Source organism: Schistocerca nitens, chromosome 1 (assembly GCF_023898315.1).
Source record: "Schistocerca nitens isolate TAMUIC-IGC-003100 chromosome 1, iqSchNite1.1, whole genome shotgun sequence".
NCBI classification, from domain to species: domain Eukaryota; kingdom Metazoa; phylum Arthropoda; class Insecta; order Orthoptera; family Acrididae; genus Schistocerca; species Schistocerca nitens.
This window is the reverse complement of record NC_064614.1, coordinates 932,841,472-932,867,189: the sequence shown is the minus strand read 5'-3', so window position 1 is coordinate 932,867,189 and position 25,718 is coordinate 932,841,472. Positions and strand designations below refer to the sequence as shown.

The 25,718-nt window shown below is 45.9% G+C and overlaps 1 protein-coding gene across 5 annotated transcripts in view; it reads left to right on the top strand.

Moving 5' to 3' along the window:
• Window positions 1–19,168, top strand: part of LOC126193839 (dipeptidyl peptidase 3) — a 141,970-nt gene extending 122,802 nt beyond the window's left edge. For all 5 annotated transcript variants that reach the window (XM_049932721.1, XM_049932720.1, XM_049932718.1 and 2 more), the window contains exons 14-15: window positions 1,700–1,862; window positions 18,964–19,168. In XM_049932721.1, coding sequence (XP_049788678.1) covers window positions 1,700–1,862; window positions 18,964–19,097 — 297 coding nt within the window. In that variant the 3' untranslated portion in view covers window positions 19,098–19,168. The remainder of the gene's footprint in view (window positions 1–1,699; window positions 1,863–18,963) is intronic.
• The last annotated feature ends 6,550 nt before the right edge of the window (window positions 19,169–25,718 follow it).

Here is a 25,718-nt window from a genome sequence, read left to right as displayed (position 1 = left end):
ATAGTTTTCCTTTAATTGCTTAATGTTAAGTGCTTGATATGTTGAGTATTATCAGGTAAAACATTTATTGATTTTTCAAGTGACTTACCAGATGAAATGAAACCATGATAAGCTGACGATAACTTTAGGAATGCCTTTATATTGCCACTACTTTTTTATTAATTTTTATTTTTGGAAATACAGATAAAAACAGGTCCACCACCAGAAATAACACACAACAAAAAATCAACATTACAATCCTTTACATTCATGATAATAATGTCGGTTGCATAAAGTATTATTAATACTCCTGCCCATTGCTTGGTAAATTAGAGACTATTTCATGTGTGTTGCCAAAAATGCTGATGATGCACAGTATTGCAGGATCTTCTAATGCAAAGTTTGTCAAGGTCTGATGTGAGCCTGGTATTGTGTAAGTAACATTTTTTTTCTTTTCTTTTACTAATTCTACAACAGTGCTAAATCAGCTTGATGACCTCAAGACTTATTCATTTGCTACTACTATGTGTTTACCCAGTGCTCCTTTGCATTGATGACCACACTGTTGGTTGTCCCACATCCGAAGCCCCCTACTTTCTAAACAGGAGCAGTATCACACTGATACAGAAAAAGGTCCAATTTCAGACTCTTGCTGTAGTGAAAGGAGCATGCCATTATCTAAAACGTTGTTATAGAGGCCTTCATTAATTTTGCCGTCAACCAAAATTAAGGAGCGGAGCACAGGTGTCAAATTCTACCATTGCCACAACACAGGGAAAATAAAACTCACTAAGCATCAGCCACTTCCACACCCACCCATGTTATGGCTTATCACACCATACAGACTTTTTCCTATGCTACACAAACCAACAGCAGCACTCTCTACATCACTGTAAACAATGTAACTCATTCACTCATATGAACAGTTGTTCCTGTGTAGCAGTGTGACTGTGGAAATGCTACCCTGACATCTTTTGATGAATTTTCTGTCACCGAATTCTGTATGCGAGTTGCAATAAGACCTCATCTGTAACAGTTAACATGGTTGTGTAATTGCTGATTTACACTAAACATTTTCGAGTTTCTCAGTCCATATCTGTAATTTCTTATGAATAACAAAGCAATGATTGGACTCAGTGCTTTCATCATTCTAACACAGAAAGCATCTACAATAATGCTGCATTGGACCTGTGTGTACGTACCTCAAACAAGTAACTTGTCATAAAACAGAGCAGTGTCCAGTGACGTTTGGCTTCATAGTGTGCATTTTGACAAAATGTAGCTGAGGAAATTTAATTTTTCACACTGAAAACAGTCTCACATCATTATAGATTTTCTGACAAATTGCAATTGTGTATTAGATTGGGATGTTGTTGTGAGCTATGCCTGGATGGCTGTCAATAAAAACATTGTCAACAAAAAGCAGGGTTCAGAGTTAGTCCCAGTCTGGCACCCAGCTTTACACATAATCTTGTCAAATGATCACAGAGGGAGAATTTTGTAACAAAGCTACAGATATTAGTTGTATCTGTAGTTATTCTGCATTTATTCCTCCAAATACATGTATTACTGATTAAAGAAAGCTGTCACATGTCCACTCATTGGTTTAACAATGTCTTTTGTGTATACCTTATGTATTATGTACAAATTTCACACTTGTGTTATGATTTGTAACATAATGTGTTGGAAGATGTCTATTTTGTACATATAATGTTTTCAGGTTTATAAAACAACATGTGATGTGGCAGCGGCACAAGAGATGTATAACAGGTATTCAGAGGTGCCTGAGGATGGTCCATGTCCTTGGGGAAAGTGGAGAGATATCATAATGGCTAACAGACAGCCCCGTAAGATGCTTGTCCAGGCAAATACTTTTGTTAAAGGTAAGAAAATCATCAGTGTTTCTGCCTGGAGTTTCCAGTGTTTGACTTGTTAAATGTAATACATCTTGTGATAAAAGTGTATATTACACTTACAAGGGAACCTCCCCATCGCACCCCCCTCAGATTTAGTTATAAATTGACACAGTGGATAGGCCTTGAAAAACTGAACACAGATCAATCGAGAAAACAGGAAGAAGTTGTGTGGAACTATGAAAAAATAAGCAAAATATACAAACTGAGTAGTCCATGTGCAAGATAGGCAACATCAAGGACAATGTTAGCATATGTGTGCAGTGGTCCCGTGGTTAGAGTGAGCAGCTGCGGAACGAGCGGTCCTTGGTTCGAGTCCTCCCTCAAGTGAAAATTTTAATTTATTTATTTTCGCAGAGTTACGATCTGTCCGTTCATTCATTGACGTCTCTGTTCACTGTAATAAGTTTAGTGTCTGTGTTTTGCGACCGCACCGCAAAACCGTGCGATTAGTCGCCGAAAGGACGTGCCTCTCCAATAGGAACCGAAAACATTGGATCGCAAGGTCATAGGCAACCAATTCCTCCACAAGAAAACACATCTGATATATTCTTTACGACACTGGCGACGGCATGTGCATCACATGACAGGAATATGTTGTCAACCCACCTAACTTGCACACTTGGCGAATGGGTAAAAAGATTCTTCTACCTTGCCCGATTTAGGTTTTCTTGTGGATGTGATAATCACTCCCAGAAAAGTGATGAAAACATAAGAGTTTGTCACATAAACTGCAACAAATGAATGCAACAGTTTCACAATCACACAGTTTTCCCTGTGCTCTGTCAAAACATGTTTTTTACGTTTTCAAATGTTTCCATGCGTAGACCGTCAAATACTGTAAATGTCCAAGCAAATCTGAACATGTCCTGGAATTTTGGAGAGCGAAGTTGATTATGTGTGAGTGCCTGAACTTTGATAATTATCTGAAAATAAAAAATTAAACTTTTCACTCGAGAGAAGATTTGAACCAAGGACCTCTCGTTCCGCAGCTGCTCACGCTAACCACGGGACCACGGCGCTCGTCAGCTGACACTCTCCTTGATGTTGCTAACCTTGCGCATGGACTACTCTGTTTGTATATTTTGCTTATTTTTTTCATAGTTCCACACAACTTCTTCCTGTTTTCTCGATTGATCTGTGTTCAGTTTTTCAAGGCCTATCCCTGTGCTAACTTATAACTACATCTGAGGGTGGTGTGATGGGGAGGTTCCCTTGTTAGGTTTCTCCCTCCAGGGTCTCATGGCTCTTTCGTGAGTTTGTGCGTGGTGGACTTGGGGCACTGAGCTATTGCTGCCATTTCTTCCTTCCCGGGCTACATCCCCTTCTCCATGCCCCACTGTCCATGTTCTCGCTCCTTCCTTCTCCCTTCCACTCATCTCCCCCCCCCGCTCATCTCCTCCACTCTCCCCTCGCATCTCCTCCACTCTCCCCTCGCATCTCCTCCACTCTCCCCTCGCATCTCCTCCACTCTCCCCTCGCATCTCCTCCACTCTCCCCTCGCATCTCCTCCACTCTCCCCTCGCATCTCCTCCACTCTCCCCTCGCATCTCCTCCACTCTCCCCTCGCATCTCCTCCACTCTCCCCTCGCATCTCCTCCACTCTCCCCTCGCATCTCCTCCACTCTCCCCTCGCATCTCCTCCACTCTCCCCTCGCATCTCCTCCACTCTCCCCTCGCATCTCCTCCACTCTCCCCTCGCATCTCCTCCACTCTCCCCTCGCATCTCCTCCACTCTCCCCTCGCATCTCCTCCACTCTCCCCTCGCATCTCCTCCACTCTCCCCTCGCATCTCCTCCACTCTCCCCTCGCATCTCCTCCACTCTCCCCTCGCATCTCCTCCACTCTCCCCTCGCATCTCCTCCACTCTCCCCTCGCATCTCCTCCACTCTCCCCTCGCATCTCCTCCACTCTCCCCTCGCATCTCCTCCCCTCTCCCCTCGCATCTCCTCCCCTCTCCCCGCGCATCTCCTCCCCTCTCCCCGCGCATCTCCTCCCCTCTCCCCGCGCATCTCCTCCCCCCTCCACTCTCCCCTCGCATCTCCTCCCCTCTCCCCTCGCATCTCCTCCCCTCTCCCCTCGCATCTCCTCCCCTCTCCCCTCGCATCTCCTCCCCTCTCCCCTCGCATCTCCTCCCCTCTCCCCTCGCATCTCCTCCCCTCTCCCCTCGCATCTCCTCCCCTCTCCCCTCGCATCTCCTCCCCTCTCCCCTCGCATCTCCTCCCCTCTCCCCTCGCATCTCCTCCCCCCTCCACTCTCCCCTCGCATCTCCTCCCCCCTCCCCTCTCCCCTCGCATCTCCTCCCCTCTCCCCTCGCATCTCCTCCCCCTCCCCTCTCCCCTCGCATCTCCTCCCCCTCCCATCTCCCCTCGCATCTCCTCCCCCTCCCATCTCCCCTCGCATCTCCTCCCCCTCCCATCTCCCCTCGCATCTCCTCCCATCTCCCCTCGCATCTCCTCCCCCTCCCATCTCCCCTCGCATCTCCTCCCCCTCCCATCTCCCCTCGCATCTCCTCCCCTCCCCTCTCACCCCCTCTCTCATCTCACCTCCTCCCCTCCCCTCTCTCATCGCACCTCCCCTCCCCTCTCTCATCGCACCTCCTCCCATCTCCCCTATCTCATGTCACCTCCTCCCATCTCCCCTCTCCCCTCCTCCCCTCTCCCCTCCTCCCCTCTCCCCTCCTCCCCTCTCCCCTCCTCCCCTCTCCCCTCCTCCCCTCTCCCCTCCTCCCCTCTCCCCTCCTCCCCTCTCCCCTCGTCCCCTCTCATCTCGTCCCCTCCCCCCTCTCATCTCGTCCCCTCTCATCTCGTCCCCTCCCCCCTCTCATCTCGTCCCCTCTCATCTCGTCCCCTCTCATCTCGTCCCCTCTCATCTCGTCCCCTCTCATCTCGTCCCCTCTCATCTCCTCCCCTCTCATCTCCTCCCCTCCCCCCTCTCATCTCCTCCCCTCTCATCTCGTCCCCTCTCATCTCCTCCCCTCTCATCTCCTCCCCTCTCCCCTCTCATCTCCTCCCCTCTCCCCTCTCATCTCCTCCCCTCTCCCCTCTCATCTCCTCCCCTCTCCCCTCTCATCTCCTCCCCTCTCCCCGTCTCCCCCTCTCCCCTCCTCGTGTTCTTCCTTGATTACACGGACCCGATTATCCTCCTATTCCTTATGGTTTTGTTCTTTTTCTCCCCTTCTTTGACCTCCCTTCTGAAGATTGTCACCACAGTGTTAGCTGACTAGGGAAGAACTCCTTACTTAGTATCTTAAGCATCTGGCCTTACTGCTTCTGTTACAGTCCATCTTGGAATTTCCATTGTTTGAAAGTGATTGCTTGTCATCCTGGAACATCAAAACTCCCAGCAATGACTGCCACACCAAACCGACCTTGCTGTGGCTGGGTGGCACCCATGGGAGAGCTCCTGATGGGATTGGGTAGTATGAGGATTGACGCTTTGCTTATGAAACATATTAAGCTTCAAAAATCTGGCTGTTCTTCCATAACCATCAGTTTGATTGGGAATGGATTCCTTAATGCTGCTTCTTATGACCTTGCAGCCTTCCCTTGCTATCCTCTGGGAGGAGGGCCAGGCTCACCGGGTTGGAGTGATACGCTTTCCTCGCTACCTGGTCTTCGGTGAATGTGGATGCCCATGCCATGAGGGGAACTCTTGCGTTCAACCACCCATGTGCATTAATTGTCATCACCATCACTCTCCACACTCAGTGGATTGCCTGGTTTATAATAAGGAAAAGAAGATAAGAGTTGATCATTTATCCTACTCTGAGGCTCATCAGAAATATTAGTCTTCATCCTGTGTCTGTGACACCTAATTCTGCCTCTGTTTTGTCCTTTTTCCCTTCTATCTCATTTTGCCTCTGCTTTGCCCTTTCCCTGCTCTTTCCTCCTCCTCATCCCAGTTCCGCCACATCTCTCTTCTTGCACTCCCCTGTGGGTGGTGCTCCCCCTACCCAGCCAGAGAAGTGTCCACAGTCTTCAGCCCCCCCCCCTCCTGACCTATGAAAGATAAAATGAAGTAATACCTGAACAAGGCCCCTCCGGTGTCACAGAAGGTGCCAACTCCCCTCTCACAACCTGAGCCTGACCTCTTGTTTATGGTTGTCAGCCTGTCCTCCTTGGTGACGGGTGGTGACATAGCAGGTTGACCAGCTTTGGCTTATTCACCCCCCCATTTGGATCCCCATTCCACACCTTTGAAATGGAATTGCAACAGATACTGTCATCACCTTCAAGAGCTACAATTTCTTATTTTCTCATACTCTGAAGTTTGTGTCATTTTGCAGGAATCTCATTTTACTGATGCTTACTTACCAATCCTTCATAGGTTTTGTACTTTGTCGGCCCTTGTGAGGGCTTACGGTGATATTTGCATGTTAGTCTATATGGGTATTGTTAATATATGGCTCCCCTTTCATACCGCAACGGAAGCAGTTGCCGTCCAGGTCCACTCGGAATCTGAGGCCAGTTTACAATCCCTCTCTCCCTTCCAGCAGGCCACCTATGCCCATTGCTTTTTGTTTGGTTGTACTGATGAAGTCAGATACAATAATTCATGACACTGGCATTGCTGTCCCCAACTCAGTGGGCCCTTTTGCCACCGGGTGTCCTGTGGTGGAACACAGCCATTGCCATTGTCATCATTGATAGACATTGAGCCTTAAGTGGCACCCATCCTTTGCCGGTCTTATTAAATTTAAGTGCTTTTGCGCCAGAGCCCATTACATAAGTAAACAGAGCAAGTGGGTGTATTAGGAATGCTTTGTCTCCTCCCTAGATTCTTCCGTCCTTTCGTCACAGATGTGGGCTATGCTCAGCATCCTCTAAGGTTGCCAACGGCCTTCTTCCATTGTAGGTGGCCTTTTGGGGATCTGTCAGCTCACGCAGAATGCCTTGTGACCCATTTTGCAAGAGCTTCAGCGTTAGCCTCCTATCTGACCACCTTCATCCTTCAGAAACAGCAGGCCGATGCCTCCCACTTGATAACAAACCTTTTACTGAATGGTAACTACTTCTGGCCCTCTACTCTTCCCACAATTCAGCCCGTGGCCCCAGTTCCATTCATAACCAGTTGCTTCAACACCTCATTGCTCCACAATGACAATATCTCCTTCGAGTGTTCAACTGTATTTGGCTTAAAGGTGTTTCCCCTCTCAGTGAAGGGATAGTATTGTGGTTCCTGTCTTTAAGCCTGATAAGGATCCATCATCTTTCGATAGTTACCAGCCAATCAGTCTGACCGATGTCCCCTGTGCAAGTTATTGAACGGACGGTGGTTCATTGGCTCCTTGAACCTCGAGACCCCAATGTCTTCTTACCAGTGTGGATTTTGGTAGGGATGGTCTCCAATCGATCATCTGTTTCGGTTGGAAACCACAGTTCGCTTGGCCATTTCTCAGTACCACCATCTTGTCGCAGTTTTTTTCATTCTTTGTAAAGGCTATAATATGTCTTGGCACCAACACTTCTTTATTACACTCCATGACAGGTCTTTGGGGCCCCCTCCGAACTTTTATTCACCAGTTCCTGTCCCACCAGACATTCAAAGTTCAGGCTGACTCCATTTTCAGCTTTCCATGGACCGAGGAAAATGGAATTTCATAGAATTCCATATTAGGTGTCGTTCTGTCCTCATCTCTATTAATGGACTTGGTACCTCCATCAGACCATTGGTCACCCCTGCTCTGTATGTGACAGATTTCTGTATCTGCGCTAGTTCCCACTCAGTGGCCTCAGCTGAGAGACAGTTCCAGGGTGCCATTAGGTGGACTTCCACGTGCACTCTTTCACACAGGTTTAAGTTCTCTATCGTTAAGTTGTGGGTGGTGCATTTCTGTCACTGCACTATGGTCCATCCCAATCTGGAGCTCTACTTTGATGCGAAACACCTGACCGTGGTCCCCCAGTTCTGTTTATTGGGTCTTCTTTTCAACAGCAAGCATGCTTGGCTGTCCCAAATCTGCTTTCTTAAGTTTAGCTGTTTCCGCTTATGGTTCAGTTGCACCTTCCACATTGCTTGTCTTTGCCCAATGACCCCTCCAGGGGCAAATTTGCAGCTTCACGTCAAATTCCTTTTTGTTCAGTCACGGGCCAACTTTTTTTTTTTGGCGGAGGGGGTGGGGTGGGCTGTCTAATCAACTTTGTGCAATTAAGATGACTCCTGCCATGTGTATTCTTCCTTCTGCCACTCCCAGCAGGAATCTCTCATTCTCTGCCATCTTCATATCAGCCATACTAGGTTGGTCCCTGTTTTTACTCTTCAATGACCTGGCTCCCCTCCCATTTTCTAGTTGTGGGGAACCATTCACTGTGATGCATACTTTGCTGGACTGCTTCCTGACTTTTGGCCCTTCACACTAAATATATGCTTCCACTCCCCTTGTCACAGGTGTCAGCAAACGACCTTTGTGGGGTTACACCTGTCCTCAGTTTTCTTCATGAAAATGGTTTGTCCTAGCAGATTTAAGTACCTGAATTTCCTTCTGGAACTAGAATCCCATGGTTTTTGTTGGCATTGGTTTGGGCCTTCAGCCTTGCCTCCATGATGACGAGGTTTTCCCTCCTGCCTTTATCCCTATGCTTTGTCTGGTCTTTTATGCCATTTTGTACCATGCACTCTTTTTGTATCTTTTTCCCCTGGTGCTATCTCCTTTGTGTTGCAATCCTGGTGTGGTGTAAGGAGGGGACGGGTTGGGGGCAATAGGGATTGAGATGGGTCGGCAGCGGTGCTGTCACCTCAATGAGCATAGCACATCTGGGGCACCCAGTGCTCTTGTCATCCCCCCTCCCCTCCTGTTCTGTACAGTTCCTGTCATTCTGATTATTCTTCTAGCTCTTTGTTTACCTGTTTTCCATCCTCATTGACTGGACTATGCTCTTGATATTGTTTCTACCTTAATTTGTACTACCTTAGAACATGGGACCAGTGACATCGCTGGTTGGCACCTCTTCCCCCGACCCCAGTAACCATCCAACCAACCAACACTTGTTTTCCTCAGACTCATGACCATTATCCCCTGCTTATTCATGTGAAACCTGTTGCATTTCATTAGTAATTTGACATGTTCCATGGTACTGTATCTTACTGGATCTAGGGTGCTGATTTAATTTGTTGCATACTTCCTAAATATTTCCATTTACTCCAACCTAAACCTCTCTCTCTGAATTTGCTCACGAAAATGAAAACTGTGAAAATGATGATGTTGGTTTGTGGAACTCTCAACATTGTGGTCATCAGTGCCTGTACAAGTTCCAGTCTCCCCATTTCCAGTCTTGCCACTAACCCAATGATGATGAGGACAACGCAAACACCCAGTCACCAGGCAGAGAAAATCCCGATCCGGCCGGGAATTGAACTCGGGAAAACTGTGAAGGTGGTCCTTTCGAAAAGTATGAATCTCTCTCTTGTCCCTTCCCCCTAAAGAGTTCTTTTGTGAGTTCATGCATGGGTCCTGATCTTTTGCAATCCATCCTCTCTTCCTGGGCTGCATTTTCCTCTGTGTGCTCCTCCCTCCTCATCCTTGCTCCTTCCCTGCTGCCCCCCCCCCCTCTTCTCTCTCTCTCTCTCTCTCTCTCTCTCTCTCTCTCTCTGTATTCTTACTTATGTCAACCTGGCATTCCACCTTGTTTATTGTATTCCTTGTGGTTTTGTTTCCCTTGCCTTTTCTCTTTCATCCTTTTTGGCATTTTTGGTTCCTCTTTGCAGTTTGACCCCACTTTTAAATTTTCTATCTGTAGTGTGAGCCATTTGGGGAAGAACTCCCCCTCTAGCATCTACAGCATGGCAGCATGGGTTCCTCTCCTCCCTTCCTTAGCCTCTTCCTTCCTCATTGTAATCCCCCCTCCACCCCGCTAGGTCACCAGCATGTGTAGCCAGTCTAGATGGTGGGGCCACTACGTACCCATCTGGCTGAGTCCCCTGACAACACAGGGATTGCACTTCTGATGCTTGATATGTTGCCTCCCCATGCATGCCTGGGAGTGGTTGGCTGTCATTCTGGAGCATCGTAACTCCCAGCAATGGCCATCATGCCAGACAACCCTTGCTGTGGGTGGGTGGCACCCATGGGGAGAGCCCCTGATTGGATTGGGTGGTATTAGAGTAGATGCTTGGCACATGAAGCGCGTCAAACTCCAAAAATGTGGCCATTCTCCTACAGCCGTCTCTTCGAGCATAAAGGATCATTGAATATGCTTCTTATGGCCCTGTGGCCTTCCCTTCCCTGGCTACACCCTGGGAGAAGGGCCAGGCTCGCCAGTGTGGAGCAAAACTCTTGTCCTGTTACCTGCTCTGCGCTAGGATGTATGGGGACACATTCATCACTGCAAAGCCACTATTTTTGGTGGAAAATACCAAAGACAAGTTTGGCAAAGTGGAGTCTCTCAGTAAGATGCAGTCAGGTTCCCAGTTGATCAAAGCTGCTTCTGCCACCCAGTCTGTAGCTCTTTGTGCTTGTGACCGTCGTGGCAACATCTTACTGTTTGTTATGCTGCACTAATCTCTAAATACGGTCCAGGGAGTAAATTTTCATCAGGACCCTGTCCTTCAAATAAATGAGGTACTTAATGCTAGTCTGGAATGACAGAGCATTCATTTTGTTCAACGTACGCAGAAAGGTCGTAAGGACAACCGCACAGATACCAGCACATTTACTCTGGCTATCGAGTGAGATACCCTCCCAGAAAAGGCCAAGGTTGTGTGTTATTAGCATGAGACGAAGCCAAATGTCCCACTATCTATGAGGTGCTTTCGGTGCTTGGGTTTTGGGCGCATGTCTTCCCAATGTTTGGCAGACTCTTTGTGTGGTTACTGCGAATATCCACTCCATGAGCAGTGCCCCTGTGTCCCACCACCCATGTGTGTAAATTGTCACAACTATCACTCTCCACACTTACCAGATTGCCTGGCTTACAAGAAAGAAAAGAAGATACAAGAGTATAAGTCCCTGGATTGCCTATCTTAGAGTCATGCTCATCAAAATTATGACTGACTCCACCCTGTGTCAGTAGCTTCCTGCTTTGCCTCTGTTGCGTACTTCCCCTCCTCCCTCTTCCTTAGCCGAGTCCTATCTCCCCTCCCCTGCGGTTTTCATGCCTTCCCCAGCCAAAGAAGTCGTCCTCCCCCACCTACCCCCACCCACTTTGGTGCCCACCAGTGATGAGGACCCTCTTGAGATCCCTTCCCCCAGCGTCTCTGACTGGAGGCCTGCTACCACAACTCAGCCATAGGAAACACACAATCTGTGCACTCAAAGATCACCCACTGTGTTTCAGTTCTGGGTCTTGCAGAAGCCTGCTCTCCCTCTGAGCCCTGTCCACCTCAGCCTTTGGAAGAAGAAGAAGAAGAAGAAGAAGAAGAAGTAGTCCCAGGACAAGCACCCCACCCCAGTGTCCCCGGAGGTATTATCTTCCCACTTGCATCCTGAATCTGACCTCTTATTTATGAATGTCATCCCATCCTTGTTGGTGACATGGCTGCATGATTGGCTTCAGCTCATTGGCCTCGCATTTAGATACCCACTCTGTGATTATTCAATGGAACTTGGAACTGTAACAGATATGGCTGTCACCTGCCAGAGTTGAAGTCACTTGCTGCCTTTTATCTGGCAGCTTGTGTCATTCTCCGGGAGTCTCATTTTACTGAAGCTCACTCACCGACCCTTCATGCATTCCATGCTTCCCGTTGGAAGCAGGTAGACTTTTTGAGGGTTCCAGTGGCATCTGCACATTGGTCCAGAAGGACATTGTTCATGCCAAAGCCGATTACCTAACCAAACAGAACAAATGGGTGTGTTGGAAACGTTTTGCCTCCTCTCTAGGTTCTTCTGTCCCTTCTCATACATGTGAGCTACAGTCCATACCCTCCAAGGTTGTCAGCGGCAGTCTTCCATTCTGGGCCTTGCCCTTACAAGTGGGCTTTGTACAGATCCAGTTCTTGAACACCTTACGACCCATTTTGCGATGGCATTGGCATCAGGCTCCTACCCAGCTTGACAAATATTCCCGGCCCCCTGCCAGTTATTAGAACAGGTGGTGGCTTATCGGCTCAATTGGGTTTTTGAATCTCAAATCCTTTCATCTCCTTACCAGTGTAACTTTCGGGACAGACAGTCCCTAATCAATTTTTATTTAGCACTGTTCTCAGCTCTCCGCAGATCCAGGAGAATGACATTCCACAGCGCTCTGTATTAATTGTTCTTGTTTCTCTAATCGTTATTAATGGACTTGTGGCCTCTGCTAAACCATTGCTCACCGCCGCTCTCTATGTGAATGATTTCTGTAGTTGGGCTAGCTCCCACTCGGTGGCCTCTATGGAATGACAGCTCCAAGCTGCAATCCGGTGCACTTCCACATGATCACTCCAGGATGGAATGTAACAATATTAGAGAAGGAAAATTGCTACTCACCATATAGCGGAGAGGCTGAGTTGTGATAGGCACAACAAAAAGATTCACACAGTTATAGCTTTCGGCCATTAAGGCCTTTGTCAGACACACACACACACACACACACACACACACACACACACACACACACACACAACTTGCACACATGTCTGTAGTCCCAGACAACTGAAACCACACTGCGAGCAGCAGCACCAGTGCATGATGGGAGTGGCAGCTGGGTGGGGGTAAGGAGGAGGCTGGGAAGGGAGGGGGATAGTATGGTGGGGGTAGTGGACAGTGAAGTGCTGCAGTTTAGACGGAGGGCAGGAGAGAAGGTGGGGTGGGGAGTTAGTAGTGGAAAGGAGAGAAATTAAAAGACTGGGTATGGCAGTGAAATGACGCCTGTGTAGTGCTGGAATGGGAACAGGAGGGGGCTGTATGGGTGAGGACAGTGACTAACGAAGGTTGAGGCCAGGAACTGTAGGATGTATTGCAGGGAAAGTTCTCACCTGCACAGTTCAGAAGAGCTGGTGTTGGTGGGAAGGATCCATATGGCACAGGCTGTGAAGCAGTCATTGAGATAAGAGATATCATGTTTGACAGTGTGTTCAGCAGGGTGGTCCACTTGTATTTTGGCCACAATTTGTTGGTGGCCATTCATGCTGATATACAGTTTGTTGGTTCTCATGCCTACATAGAATGCAGCACAGTGGTTGCAGCTTAGCTTGTAAGTCACATGACTGGTTTCACATGTAGCCCTGCCATTGATGGGATAGATGTTGTTAGGACAGGAGTAGGTGGTGGTAGGAGGATGTATGGGACACGTCTTACATCTAGGTCTATTGCAGGGGTATGAGCCACGAGGTAAGGGACTGGGAGCAGGGGTTGCAAAGGATGGATGAGTATGTTGTGTAGGTTCGGTGGACGGTGGAATACCACTGTATGAGGGGTGGGAAGGATAGTGGGCAGGATATTTCTCATTTCAGGGCACGACGAGAGGTAATCGAAACCCTGGTGGAGAATGTAATTCAGTTGCCCCATTCCTGGATGGTACTGAGTTATGAGGGGAATGCTCCTCTTTTGCCAGACTGGGGGACTTTGGGAGGTGGTGGGAAACTGGAAAAAAAAAAAAGGCACTGGGGATTTTCTTTTGTACAAGGTTGGGAGGATAATTGCGGTCAGCGAAGGCTTCAGTGAGACCCTCAGTATATTTTGAGAGGGACTGCTCATCACTGCAGATGCAACAACCACAAGTGGCTAGGCTGTATTGAAGGGACTTTTTGCTATGGAATGGGAGGCAACTGTCAAAGTGGAGGTATTGCTGGTGGTTAGTAGGTTTGATATGGACGGAGGTGCTTCTGTAGCCATCTCTGAGGTGGAGGTCAACACCTAGGAACGTGGCTTGTCGAGTTGAGTAGGACCAGGTGAAACAAATGGGGGAGAATTTGTTTAGGTTCTGGAGGAATGTGGATAGGGTGTCCTCATTTTCAATCCAGATAGCAAAGATGTCATCAATGAATCTGAACCAGGTGAGGGATTTAGGATTCTGGGTTTTTAGGAAGGATTCCTCTAGATGGCCCGTGAATACCGTATTTACTCGAATCTAAGCTGCACTTTTTTTCCGGTTCTTGTAATCCAAAAAACCGCCTGCGGCTCAGAATCGAGTGCAAAGTGGAAGTTCTGAAAAATGTTGGTAGGTGCCGCCACAACTAACTTATGTCGTCGAATATATGTAGTACTTCACAGACACAAAGATAAATACTGGCACCAAAACCTCTGCGTCAGTAAATAAATTTAAAAAAAAAGATGGAAGACGAGCTTTTTTCCTCCGCCCTAAGTTTCGACCACTGCATTTTCATACATTATCCAACGAAGTAAATACAAATTCCGTATTGTTCATCTTTGAATGTAGCAGCATTTCAATGCACTACGAATATCCAGCTGGCAAGACTGTTTGGGATGTTTGTCAATATGGCCAACTCTGTGTTCTGAATTTTTTCCTGCCTGTGAGAAGAGATGGTTGCTAATAGGAACTTTATGAATTGTGAATCACATGCAGTATTCTCTCCACCATAATAATAATACAAATGTAAACATTTTGCCATGTATTCTTTCGTGTTTGCTGCTATCTCATTTAAATCCTGTCTGCCTAATAAACTACGAAACTAGTGTGAGACAACAGCAAACACAGAAGAACATACATATCATGTCATGTTTATATCCGTATTATTCTTATGCCGAATAGTGATACGGTCAGAAATGAAGCACGGCAATTGATTAGATTTTTAAATCTAAGATGACTCTAATTTCTGTGTAGAATGTAATGTACTAAAGAGGCATCTGCAAAGATTTTCAAACGGAGAAAAAACTCTCGTTCAGATCATCTTCTATCATAGTAAGTAACAACAAATGGCAGTCTCTTGCCATTGTTTCGCTAATGAGACGATTCCTCCTTTTTTTTTTTAATTTGTAAGCAGCGGTAGCGTGCACAAAAGCAAGCCATGCCGCGAGCGGCGACAGGTCGTAAATATTCATTATCAGAATAAGACACACAATGCATGACACAGTACAGTAATGCATTTTCAGCTTTGAGTGACGTAAACACCTATAACAAAGAGAACAGCACTTATCAGATAAAAAAAAAAAAATAAGCAATCAATTCAAACCAGACGAAGCACGTGAAAAAGGAAGGGTACCCGTATAAATACGGACGGAGTGCCTGACGCATAGCAACAGCTACCTGGTAAAGCTTAACTGCTAAGCTTACGACTCGAACCAAACTTCTATAGCTGTATCGTCATTCATTCGACCTAAATTGTGTCTCATGTTACTTTGTTTCGATTTGGAGGTGCGGCCTGAAACTTTTCTCTCCCCTTGAATTTCGAGTCTCATTTTTCAGGTGCGGCTTAAATTCAAGTAAATACGGTATGTTGGCATAGGATGGTGCCATGCGGGTGCCCATAGCCGTACCCCAGATTTGTTTGTAGGTAATGCCTTCAAAGGAGAAGTAATTGTGGGTGATGATATAGTTGGTAATGGCGACTAGGAAGGAGGTTGTTGGTTTGAAATCCATAGGGAGTCTGGAATGACAGTGTTCAATAGCAGTAAGGCATGGGCATTAGGAATGTTAGTTTACAGGGAGGTGGCATAAATAGTGATGAGCAGGGCACATCATGGTAAAGGGACAGGAACTGTGGAGATCCTGTGGAGGAGATGGTTGGTATCTTTTATATAGGAGGATAGGTTCCAGGTAATAGGTTGAAGGTTTTGGTCTATGAGAGCAGATATTCTCTCAGTGGGGGCACAGTAACTGGCCACAATGGGTCATCCTGCGTGGTTGGGTTTATGGACTTTAGCAAGCATGTAGCAGGTGGGAGTGCAGGGAGTGGTAGGGGTAAGTAGAGAGATGGATTCTGGCGAGAGGTTCTGGGATGGGCCTAAGGATTAGAGCAGTGATTGGAGATCCTGCTGGATTACTGGAATTGGGTCACTGTGACAAGGTTTGTAGGTGGAAGTATCTGACAGCTGATGGAGTACTTCCACCAGGTAATCCTTGCAGTTCAAAACAATGTTGGAGGAGCCTTTGTCTGCAGGTAGAATTATAAGGTCGGGATCCATTTTTAGATGGTGGACTGCTGTTCTGCTTGCAGATGTAAGGTACCGAGGGTCTCACTGAAGCCTTCATTGACTAATTATCCTCCCAGCCTTGTACAAAAACAAATCCCCAGTGCCTTATCTTTCCAGTTTCCCACCACCAACTCCCAAAGTCCCACAGTACGGCCACAGAGGATCATTCCCCTCGTAACTCAGTACCATCCGGGAATAGAGCAACTGAATTTCATCGTCAGGGTTTTTATTACCTCTCGTCGTGCCCTCAAACGAGAAATTTCTTGCCCACTATCCTTCCTACCCCTCCTACAGTGGGATTGGTATTCCACCGTTGGCCGAACCTACACAATATACTTTTCCATCCTTACACGGCCCCTCCTCCCAATCCCGTACCTCATAACTTATACCCCTGTAATAGACCTAGATGCAAGACATGTCCCATACATCCTCCTACCACCACCTACTCCTGTCTGTTCACTAAAATCACTTATCCCATCAAAGGCATCGTCATGTGAGCTACTGGCTAAGCTGCAACCACTGTGCTGCATTCTATGTAGGCATGACTAGCAACAAGCTGTCTGTTCACATGAATGGCCACCAACAATCTGTGGCCAAAAAACCAAGTGGACTACCCTGTTGCTGAACATGCTGCCAAATATGATATCCCTCATCTCAATGACTACTTCACGTCCTGTGCCGTATGGATCTGTCCCACCACCACCAGCTTTTCTGAATTTCGCAGGTGGGAACTTTCCCTACAATACGACTGGGTCACTCGGTTGCCCCATATCCATGTTGGCTGTTTCGTGTAAACTCAATTTTCTTCACTCCCTTGCCAACACCTCTTGAGGTGCGGGCAGTCAACCCGTCCCTGCATTTACGAGGCATTAGTTCCATCACGTGCGGACTATGGTTGTCAAGTTTATGAACTAGCTGCCCCTTCCACACTGCTCGCTTTGGCTACAGCTCACCGTCATGGTATCCTTTTAGCCACTGGTGCCTTTTTGCACTAGCCCTATCGATAGTCCTCTGGTTGACACTGGGATCCCTTCCATTTCAGTTTGGTGGTCCCAGCTCCTGGTTTCTTATGCCATCACTATCCATTCTTCCCCTGCTCACCGTTCGTATTCTATTTTTTTCTCAACTTCTGGTCATCACAGCCTGCCCTCAGGTGGGTTTATCGTTTGGGCTCTGTCTCACTTCTCATGCCATAGCTTCCATTTCCCCTCCTTGTCCTCTTCCCCACATGCTCTCCCGACCACCTCCCCTTGGTAAGTTCCTCAGCCATGGATTCTGAAGACTCTCTTTCGGGGACTAAAAGCTCCATTGTTCCAATGGTGTTTTGTAGTGTTTCCACCCCCCCACCCCCACCCCCCCGCCCGAATGTTCTTATGGGAATTTCAGGATGCCATCGTTTTTTAGAATGATGGCTCTGAATCGTCAGATCATATGGGCTATGCCTTCATGTCTTCTGTTGGCAAAGAACACCGTCTCTTTCCTGCCACGTTTGGTGTTTACTGGGGAATTGGTGGCCACCTATCAGGCCCTCTTGTTTTATTAAACAGTCCTCCCTCACCCAACTTTTGTTATGTACAGACTCAGTGAATGGCCTTCAGGCTATCGCTCAGTGTTTTTGCCACCACCCCATGGTCTCTGCCATCCACAACCTTCTCACTGATCTTGGTGATGTTGCTTGTTTGGTTGATTTCCTTTGGGTTCCTGGCCTCGTAAGTATCCCAAGTAATGAACTTGCTGCACATCTGCGTGGGGAAATGACCACCTACCCCTGTTTTCTGTGGCCATTCTGGGGGCGTATTTGCGACTTTACATCAAATTCCTTTTGGCTCACTCATGAGCTGCTGTTGGGAATCTACCCTCCCTGTCTAATATACTTCATGCCATCAAGGAGACTCCCACAATGTGACACTTTTCCCTATGCCTCTCTGTGCAGGAATCTAACATCCTCTGCTGTCTTTGTATTGGCCATACTAGGTTGACCCATGGTTTTTAACTCTGCAGTGAGCCACCCACCCCTCTGTAGTTGTAGGGGTCCACCCATGGTGATACAGATTTTGCTGGACTGTCTCCACCTTTTGGCCCTTCAATGGCTAAATTATTTTGTTGTTGTTGTGGTCTTCAGTCCAGAGACTGGTTTGATGCAGCTCTCCATGCGACTCTATCCTGTGCAAGCTTTTTAGTCTCCGAGTAGCTAATGCAACCCACATCCTTCTGAATCTGCTTAGTGTATTCATCTCTTGGTCTCCCTCTACGATTTTTACCCTCTACGCTGGCCTCCAGTGCTAAATTAGCGATCCCTTGATGCTTCGGAACATGTCCTACCAACTGATCCCTTCTTCTAGTCAAGATGTACCACAAATTTTTCTCCCCAGTTTTATTCAATACCTCCTCATTAGTTATGTGATCTTCCCATCGAATCTTCAGCATTCTTCTGTAGCACCACATTTTGAAAGCTTCTATTCTCTTCTTGTCCAAACTATTTATCATCCATGTTTCACTTCCATATATGGCTCCACTCCGTACAGATACTTTCAGAAAAGACTTCCTGACACCTAAATCTGTACCCAGTGTTAACAAATTTCTCTTCTTCAGAAACGCTTTCCTTGCCATTACCAGTCTACATTTTATATCCTCTATACTTCGACCATCATTAGTTATTTTGCTCCCCAAATAGTAAAACTCATTTCCTAATCTAATTCCCTCAGCATCACCCAAATTTATTAGACTACATTCCATTATCCTCATTTTGCTTTTGTTGATTTTCTTCTTACATCCTCCTTTCAAGACACTATCCATTCCGTTCAGCTGCTCTTCCAGGTCCTTTGCTGTCTGACAGAATTACAATGTCATCGGCGAACCTCAGTTTTTATTTCTTCTCCATGGATTTTAATTCCTACTCCAAATTTTTCTTTTGTTTCCTTTACTGCTTGCTCAATACTAAATTATTTAAGGGAATAAACTATATTTTACGGATTTTTCAATGGAAATTTATTTAGATTTGGTGTATTTTTTGTGTCCTATATTGTAAACACTAATTGTAACTATTCCATTTTCCAGATGAAAAGGTGTCACTGAAAACGTATGAAGCATCACATGAAGGTCTCATTGAATCATTCATTGATAGATTCCCATCATCTGATGTTGACGTGATTTTGGAAGAGTTGTGGGAAAAGGACCAAAAATATTTTTGATGTGTCATTGTGTTATAAAATGGAAATGCTGTGATATCTGCATTTAAATAAAGTTATTTTTATGCTTTTAATATTTTATTGTTAGATGTTGTCCAGAACACCAACAGTACAAAAGAAATGTATGAGGTACGTTTCAAAATTACTTCCAAAAACATTTCACGCACCTACTCACATTCACACACAAGGCTATGAAGCAGCACTTGAAATTGAGCATCTTATATTGGATTAGGTTTGGTTTGCAGTGCCTGTCTCTGACAGCATTGATCAGATTTTCATCATACAGGGCAAGAAATTGCCTCTTACTGCAGATAGTTCATTCACAGGTGACAAGATTGTGTCAGAGTGACTTTATGAAGAAGTGGCAGCTACTAAAATGTAGATACTTATGATGTTTAGTGGGCTTGATCTGGACAGAAGTTTGAATGGAGAGATGCAGGTAAACATCAGGAAGGGGGTACGCTGGGCTATGGACCAGGTTAAGTAAATGGACTTCCTCAGATCTCAGCGTGTCACCTTCCTAGAGGTTGCTCACCACCTCTCTAATGGCTACATTCAAGCCTCTGTCTATAGACTATCCACTAACCATCAACAATACCTGCCATCACGTCCACAATAAAAGATATGGATGGAAGTAAAGTTCCTCTGTCCTGTTTATATGGTTATTGATGACTCAGCACTTCAGCTATTCAGGAAGTTGTTACCTTTCCTTGTACAGTCACATAAATTTCATTCAAGGAGTTTCCTGTAGCACTTTTTTACTGATTAAGTTGCAAAAAAATAATCTGAATTAAGATTTGTTCAGCCCACCGACCCCTTCCTGTCTCCACTTTCCCTCCTTGGAGGTCATTTTTATGACAGTGTATGCTGTATGAACATATTGACACAGGATCAGTAAAGAAAGATCTGTGCCCTTCAGACACAACTAGGAGAAGTCAGAAATTAACTAACAAGGGGATCTTCCGGTCTTGGAAATTCGGTTCAGGATGAGACATCGCAGGTTAGCAGTATACCTTAAGGGTGTCCATTCATAGAAGCCTTAAAGCGCATTATCCAGAAAATTCCGAAAAGAAAGGGCTCTGAAGTTGAAACATAGCACATACACCTCTCATATTTGGGTCATAAGTAGCAAGATAGCAGTTAAGTGAAAGAGGTCAGTCAGTAATGGGCTAGACTGTCATGTGGATGATCTGGTTTCTGGTCTATCTGCTGGTTTAGTTCCATTTTATTTTGTAATTGTTTTAAAAATTATAACAACTGTTAAATAAAGTTAATGACATAAAGTATTATCAGTTAAATCATAATTTTTGTGTAATGTCTGTCATAGTTACTTAAAGTATGAATTACGTTCATCAGTATTTTCTTTTTAAGAAGTTGAATAACTTCAGATGCATTTTTAATGGAGGTAAATTAATTACAGAATTCATCAATTCTGGGTGGCGTTTCAATTATATATTTTTTTCTTCTTTACAGTATCATGTACATTTGTAAATTTCATATTTTATGTGTTAGCACCAGAATGATAATTGTCATAAAAACACTGAAAACAAAATATAATTTGGCAGCTCGCACAGTTTACAGAAACAACATTTATAAAAATGTTTGTTGAAAAACATACTTTGTTCACATTCCTGAGAACTTCTCTTTCATCAGAAATCCTGGAAGCATACCAGGCACATCGGATCATTTCCTTAAAAATTGGCAATGATGGCTGATTGTATTTTTATACAGCCTCCACGAGAATTTATTTATCTATTTTCAATAAGATAAGCGCAGTTTTGTATAAAATTTATCAGATTTTTTACTTGTCTATAAAAATACATGTCACTTGGTTGAACAAGTTGAGTATATTTCAGAGGAATCACTTTAATTGTACATGTTGTTTAATTTCTTCTCATCCTGAAAAAATTCGTCTTATAATTCCGGCTTTACTTACCCACCCCAATAGTCAATAATTAACAGAAACTGTTCCTGACCCACATAAGACTTCAAACACCAGTTGAGAAAGTCTGTAGACAGTTCTGTCATTAGCTTCCCAAATTTGGAAGATGTTATTACAGCGTTTTTATAATTTTGCTTATATTCTTTTACCACCCCTCATTCACTACACACCTTGTGAACGCTATAACACCTCATTTACATAGTGGGAACTCCTCAGTGCCCTTGCACATTGCCCCGACACAGCTCGTGGGCCTTATTGGATCCACAGTCAGTCTCTCGTCTGACTACAAGCGGCATCTCATCCCGATCTTCAACCAGATCTGGTGCAATGTCGTCTTTCCATTGTACTGGCGGTAGAGCACCATCATACCAGTGCTCAAACCCAGCAAAAGCAGCCTCACCAATGTTCTTTGTAAGCTGCTGGAACGTATGTTGTGTTGGCGGTTGGGTTGGATCCTGGAGCCACGTGGCCTACTGGCTCCGTGCCTGGGTTGCTCTACCACTGCTCTTGTGTCCCTTGAATCTGCCATCTGAACAGCATTTTCCAGACACCAGCACCTTGTTGCAGTCTTTTTTGTATTATCAATATTTTTGTATTAAATATTACTTCAGAAGGGTCTGTTGTACACTTTCTTCCTCCTAGCCAGTATTATTTTCCTTCGATGGTGATAGTCTTAACTCACTGTAAAATTTCATAAGGCATATGCGATCACGGTCTATTATATCGCAGTCCAGTAGGTTGATTACGAAGGTCTTTTGCTTCCTTCGAGAACCAGACTCTGTTGTATACCAACTGATACTGACCTACAGGCAAGAAAAAAACAACAGAAATTAAAGTATTTTGTCAGAGAATCATGAAAATAAGAGAGTAAAATAAATTTTTAAATACACTGCAATAAATACCTGTCTTATCATTCTTGATAACAAAATCTTTGTTGAAATTCAGTATTAGTTTTAACGTCTGGGTTTGAAAAGTGTCTGCAGCAGCCAAGGTTTCTTAGATTGTCACAGTTGCTTGTTTTGAAACAAATCCTGTCACTTTTTGCTGACAAATTCCGTGCTTAGTTTGGAATCTGAACTCAGCTGTCACAAGCTTTAAATACAAAATCTGTTAACTTTTGTGCTGCTGCAAAAACACACTGTTGCAAGTTCCATGTAGTCCCTACTGATAATTTTCTTGGGATTCCACAAAATGATCATACATCCAGGAACTGATTGCTGTGTACTTATCAAATTCATTGCCGCCTCCTTTTATTTCTTCCTGCCATTGGGATAAATATTCCCTCTTTCTTAACCAGTTGCATCTCTCCACCCCCCCGCCCTCCCCCCACATGGTGTGAGCCTTTGCAATATTAGCAATTTTAATTTTGTATTCCAAAAAACAACGGTCTACTTCTCTTGCCCTTTTTTCTCCTGGTTCATATTCGCCGATGAGCTATGGTCTATGTACTTTCCAAAAGGTTCATTTTCGAGAGCAAATTCATCATCAGTCAAAAGTATTTTTTCACCAAAAATGTCCATAGCACGTCTGTAAATTTCTTCACCCATCAGAATTGCATCATGAGAAATTGTCACTGAAGATTCTGATGCTGTCAAATTATTTGCAGCAAGCAAGCTTTCATAATAAACAACTCCCCCCCCCCCCCCCTCGCCCCCTGCGGGTCTGGGGGTTAGAATAGGCCGGAGGTATCCCTGCCTGTCGTAAGAGGTGACTAAAAGGAGTTTCTCACTCTTCAGCCCTATGAGTTCAGGTCTCATTTTATGGTTTGACCTGCCACTTTGCAAATTCAACAGGAGTGCGGGCCATTTGGGGAAGGACGCCTTACGTGGTGCGCGAGTGATCCATAGTGCCCTTAGATTCAGTCACCTGAATCTCTTGTCATGGCTTTGAATCTCCACCTGCGATTCAAGTATTTGGGTGAGGACACTTTCCGTGGTATGTCATCTTCTTGCGTTGTCTCCTGTCCTCTTTCGCCACCATGACAGTATTGGATTTCTCTGTGCCCAATATCCAGCACAGTAGCAACAGCCTCCTCCGGTTCCTCTTGTGTGGAAGGGTTCCCTTGTTGCCCTCTCTCCCAAGGTCTCCACTAATGCCATGGCGGACACTCGCCAGTGGCTCAAGGAGCCAAAAGCTGCCGGATGAAGAGCTTCACGATCTTCCTGCATGCCTGAAGCTTCTTCGGAGAAATCTTCCCAGAAAGTCCCTAAAGAGAAGTGATAGGGTACCAGACCCCAACAGGTGTTCCCGGTGTTAACATAAATGGTGTGTTATCTACTGACACAAAAGCGATTGTTGAGCACTATGCTCTTGTGTCTGCGTCGTAGGATTACCCCCCAGCCTTTTGCACTCTCAAATGGTGGATGAAAGGGAAAGTCCTCTCATTCCCTACACACCTTGTGAACGCTATAACACCTCATTTACATAGTGGGAACTCCTCAGTGCCCTTGCACATTGCCCCGACACAGCTCGTGGGCCTTATCGGATCCACAGTCTGTCTCTCGTCTGACTACAAGCGGCATCTCCTCCCGATCTTCAACCAGATCTGGTGCAATGTCGTCTTTCCATTGCACTGGCGGTAGAGCACCATCATACCAGTGCTCATACCCAGCAAAAACAGCCTCACCAATGTTCTTTGTAAGCTGATGGAACGTATGTTGTGTTGGCGGTTGGGTTGGATCCTGGAGCCACATGGCCTACTGGCTCCGTGCCTGGGTTGCTCTACCACTGAGAATCTTTTGTCCCTTGACTCTGCCATCTGAACAGCATTTTCCAGACACCAACACCTTGTTGCCGTCTTTTTTTAGATTTACGAAAAACGTATGACACCACCTGGCGACATCATACCCTTGCCACATTATTCAAGTGGGGTGTCTGAGGCCCACTCCCAATTTTTATACAGTGTTCCCTGTCGCTTCATACTTTCCATGTCCAAGTTGGTGCCTCCTGTAGTTCCACTCATGTCCAGTAGAAGGGCTCTGTATTGAGTGTATATTTTTAGTGGCCATTAACGGTCTGGCAGCAGCTGTAGGGCCATCGTCTCACCCTCTCTGTATGCAGATGACTTCTGCATTTCTTACTGCTCCACCAGTACTGGTGTTGCTGAGCGGCGCCTGCAGGGAGCCAGCCACAAAGCGCCGTCATGGGCTCGAGCCCATGGCTTCCAGTTGTTGGCTGCAAAGTCATGTGTTATGGACTTCTGTTGGATTCATGCCGTTCATCTGGAACCAGAACTTTACCTTACTGATGATCGTCTCAATTTAGTGGAGATATATTGATTTTTAGGACTGGTTTTCAATCCCCAATTGACTTGACTTCCTCACTTCCGTCAGCTTAAGCAGAAGTGATGGCAGCAGCTCAGTACCCTACACTGCCTGAGCAACATGAACTGGGGTGCAGATCACTCTACACTGCTACAGTTATACAGAGCCCTTGTTCGATCCTGTCTTGACTGTGGGCGTCTGGTGTATGGTTCGGTGGCAACTTCATCTTTACTCAACCCAGTGCACCACTGTGTTGTTAGACTAGTGACAGGAGCTTGTAGGACAAATCCGGTGACCAGCGTCCTGGTGGAGGCTGGAGTCCTTCCATTACAGGTCAGGTGTGCACAACTGCTCACCAGTTATGTTGCACACATTCATAGTTCTCCTGTGCATGCGAATTACCGTCTCCATTTCCCACACACAGCGGTTCATCTCCTGCATTGGTGGCCCAAGTCAGGGCTTACAATTGCAGTGCACGTCCAATCTCATCTATGTGAACTGGAGTCCTTGCCTTTACCACTTACACTCGAGGTCCATTTGCGTTTACCTCCATGGTGGACACCTAGTCCGCAGCTTAGCCTGGACCTTTCACATGGCCCATAGGACTCAGTTCACCCTCGTCTCTCTACTGTCACTTCCTCTCGATTCTTGACATGTACCGAGGCCGTGAGGTGGTTTACACAGACTGCTTGCTGGCTGATAGTCACGTTGGCTTCACATATGTCCATGGAGGACATACTGAACAGCACTCCTTGCCAAATGGCTGCAGTGTTTTCATTGCAGATCTGGCGGCCATTTCTCGTGCTATTAAGCACATCCGTTCATGCCCTGGGGAGTCGTTCCTTCTGTGTACTTTCTCCTTGAGCAGCCTACAAGCTATTGACCAGTGCTACCCTCATAATCCTTTGGTAGTGACCATCCAGGAGTCCCTCTATGCCTTGGAAAGGCCCAATCATTCAGTGGTGTGTGTGTGTGTGTGTGTGTGTGTGTGTGTGTGTGTGTGTGTGTGTGGACCCCAGGACATGTCGGAATCCCAGGCCTTTTAATATTTTGGCCTTGTTACATCGTCCAGGTTATCTGGATACTTCCCACTAACACCAACCTGTCAGAACTCTGGAGATGGGAACTTGCCCTTCAGTATATCCTCTCTTCTCGTTATCCGCCAGGCCTCAATCTCCGCTAATTTCAATTTGCCGCCGCTCATACCTCACCTGTCTTTCAACAACATCTTTGCCTCTGTACTTCCGCCTCGACTGACATCTCTGCCCAAACTCTGTGCCTTTACAAATGTCTGCTTGTGTCTGTGTATGTGCGGTTTGTTTGCTGCAAAATCGGAAATTCTATTGCTAGCATGATCAAAATGGCTGACCAAAAATTACCCATTGTTGATCATAATACAGAAGGTGCAATCAGCCATGA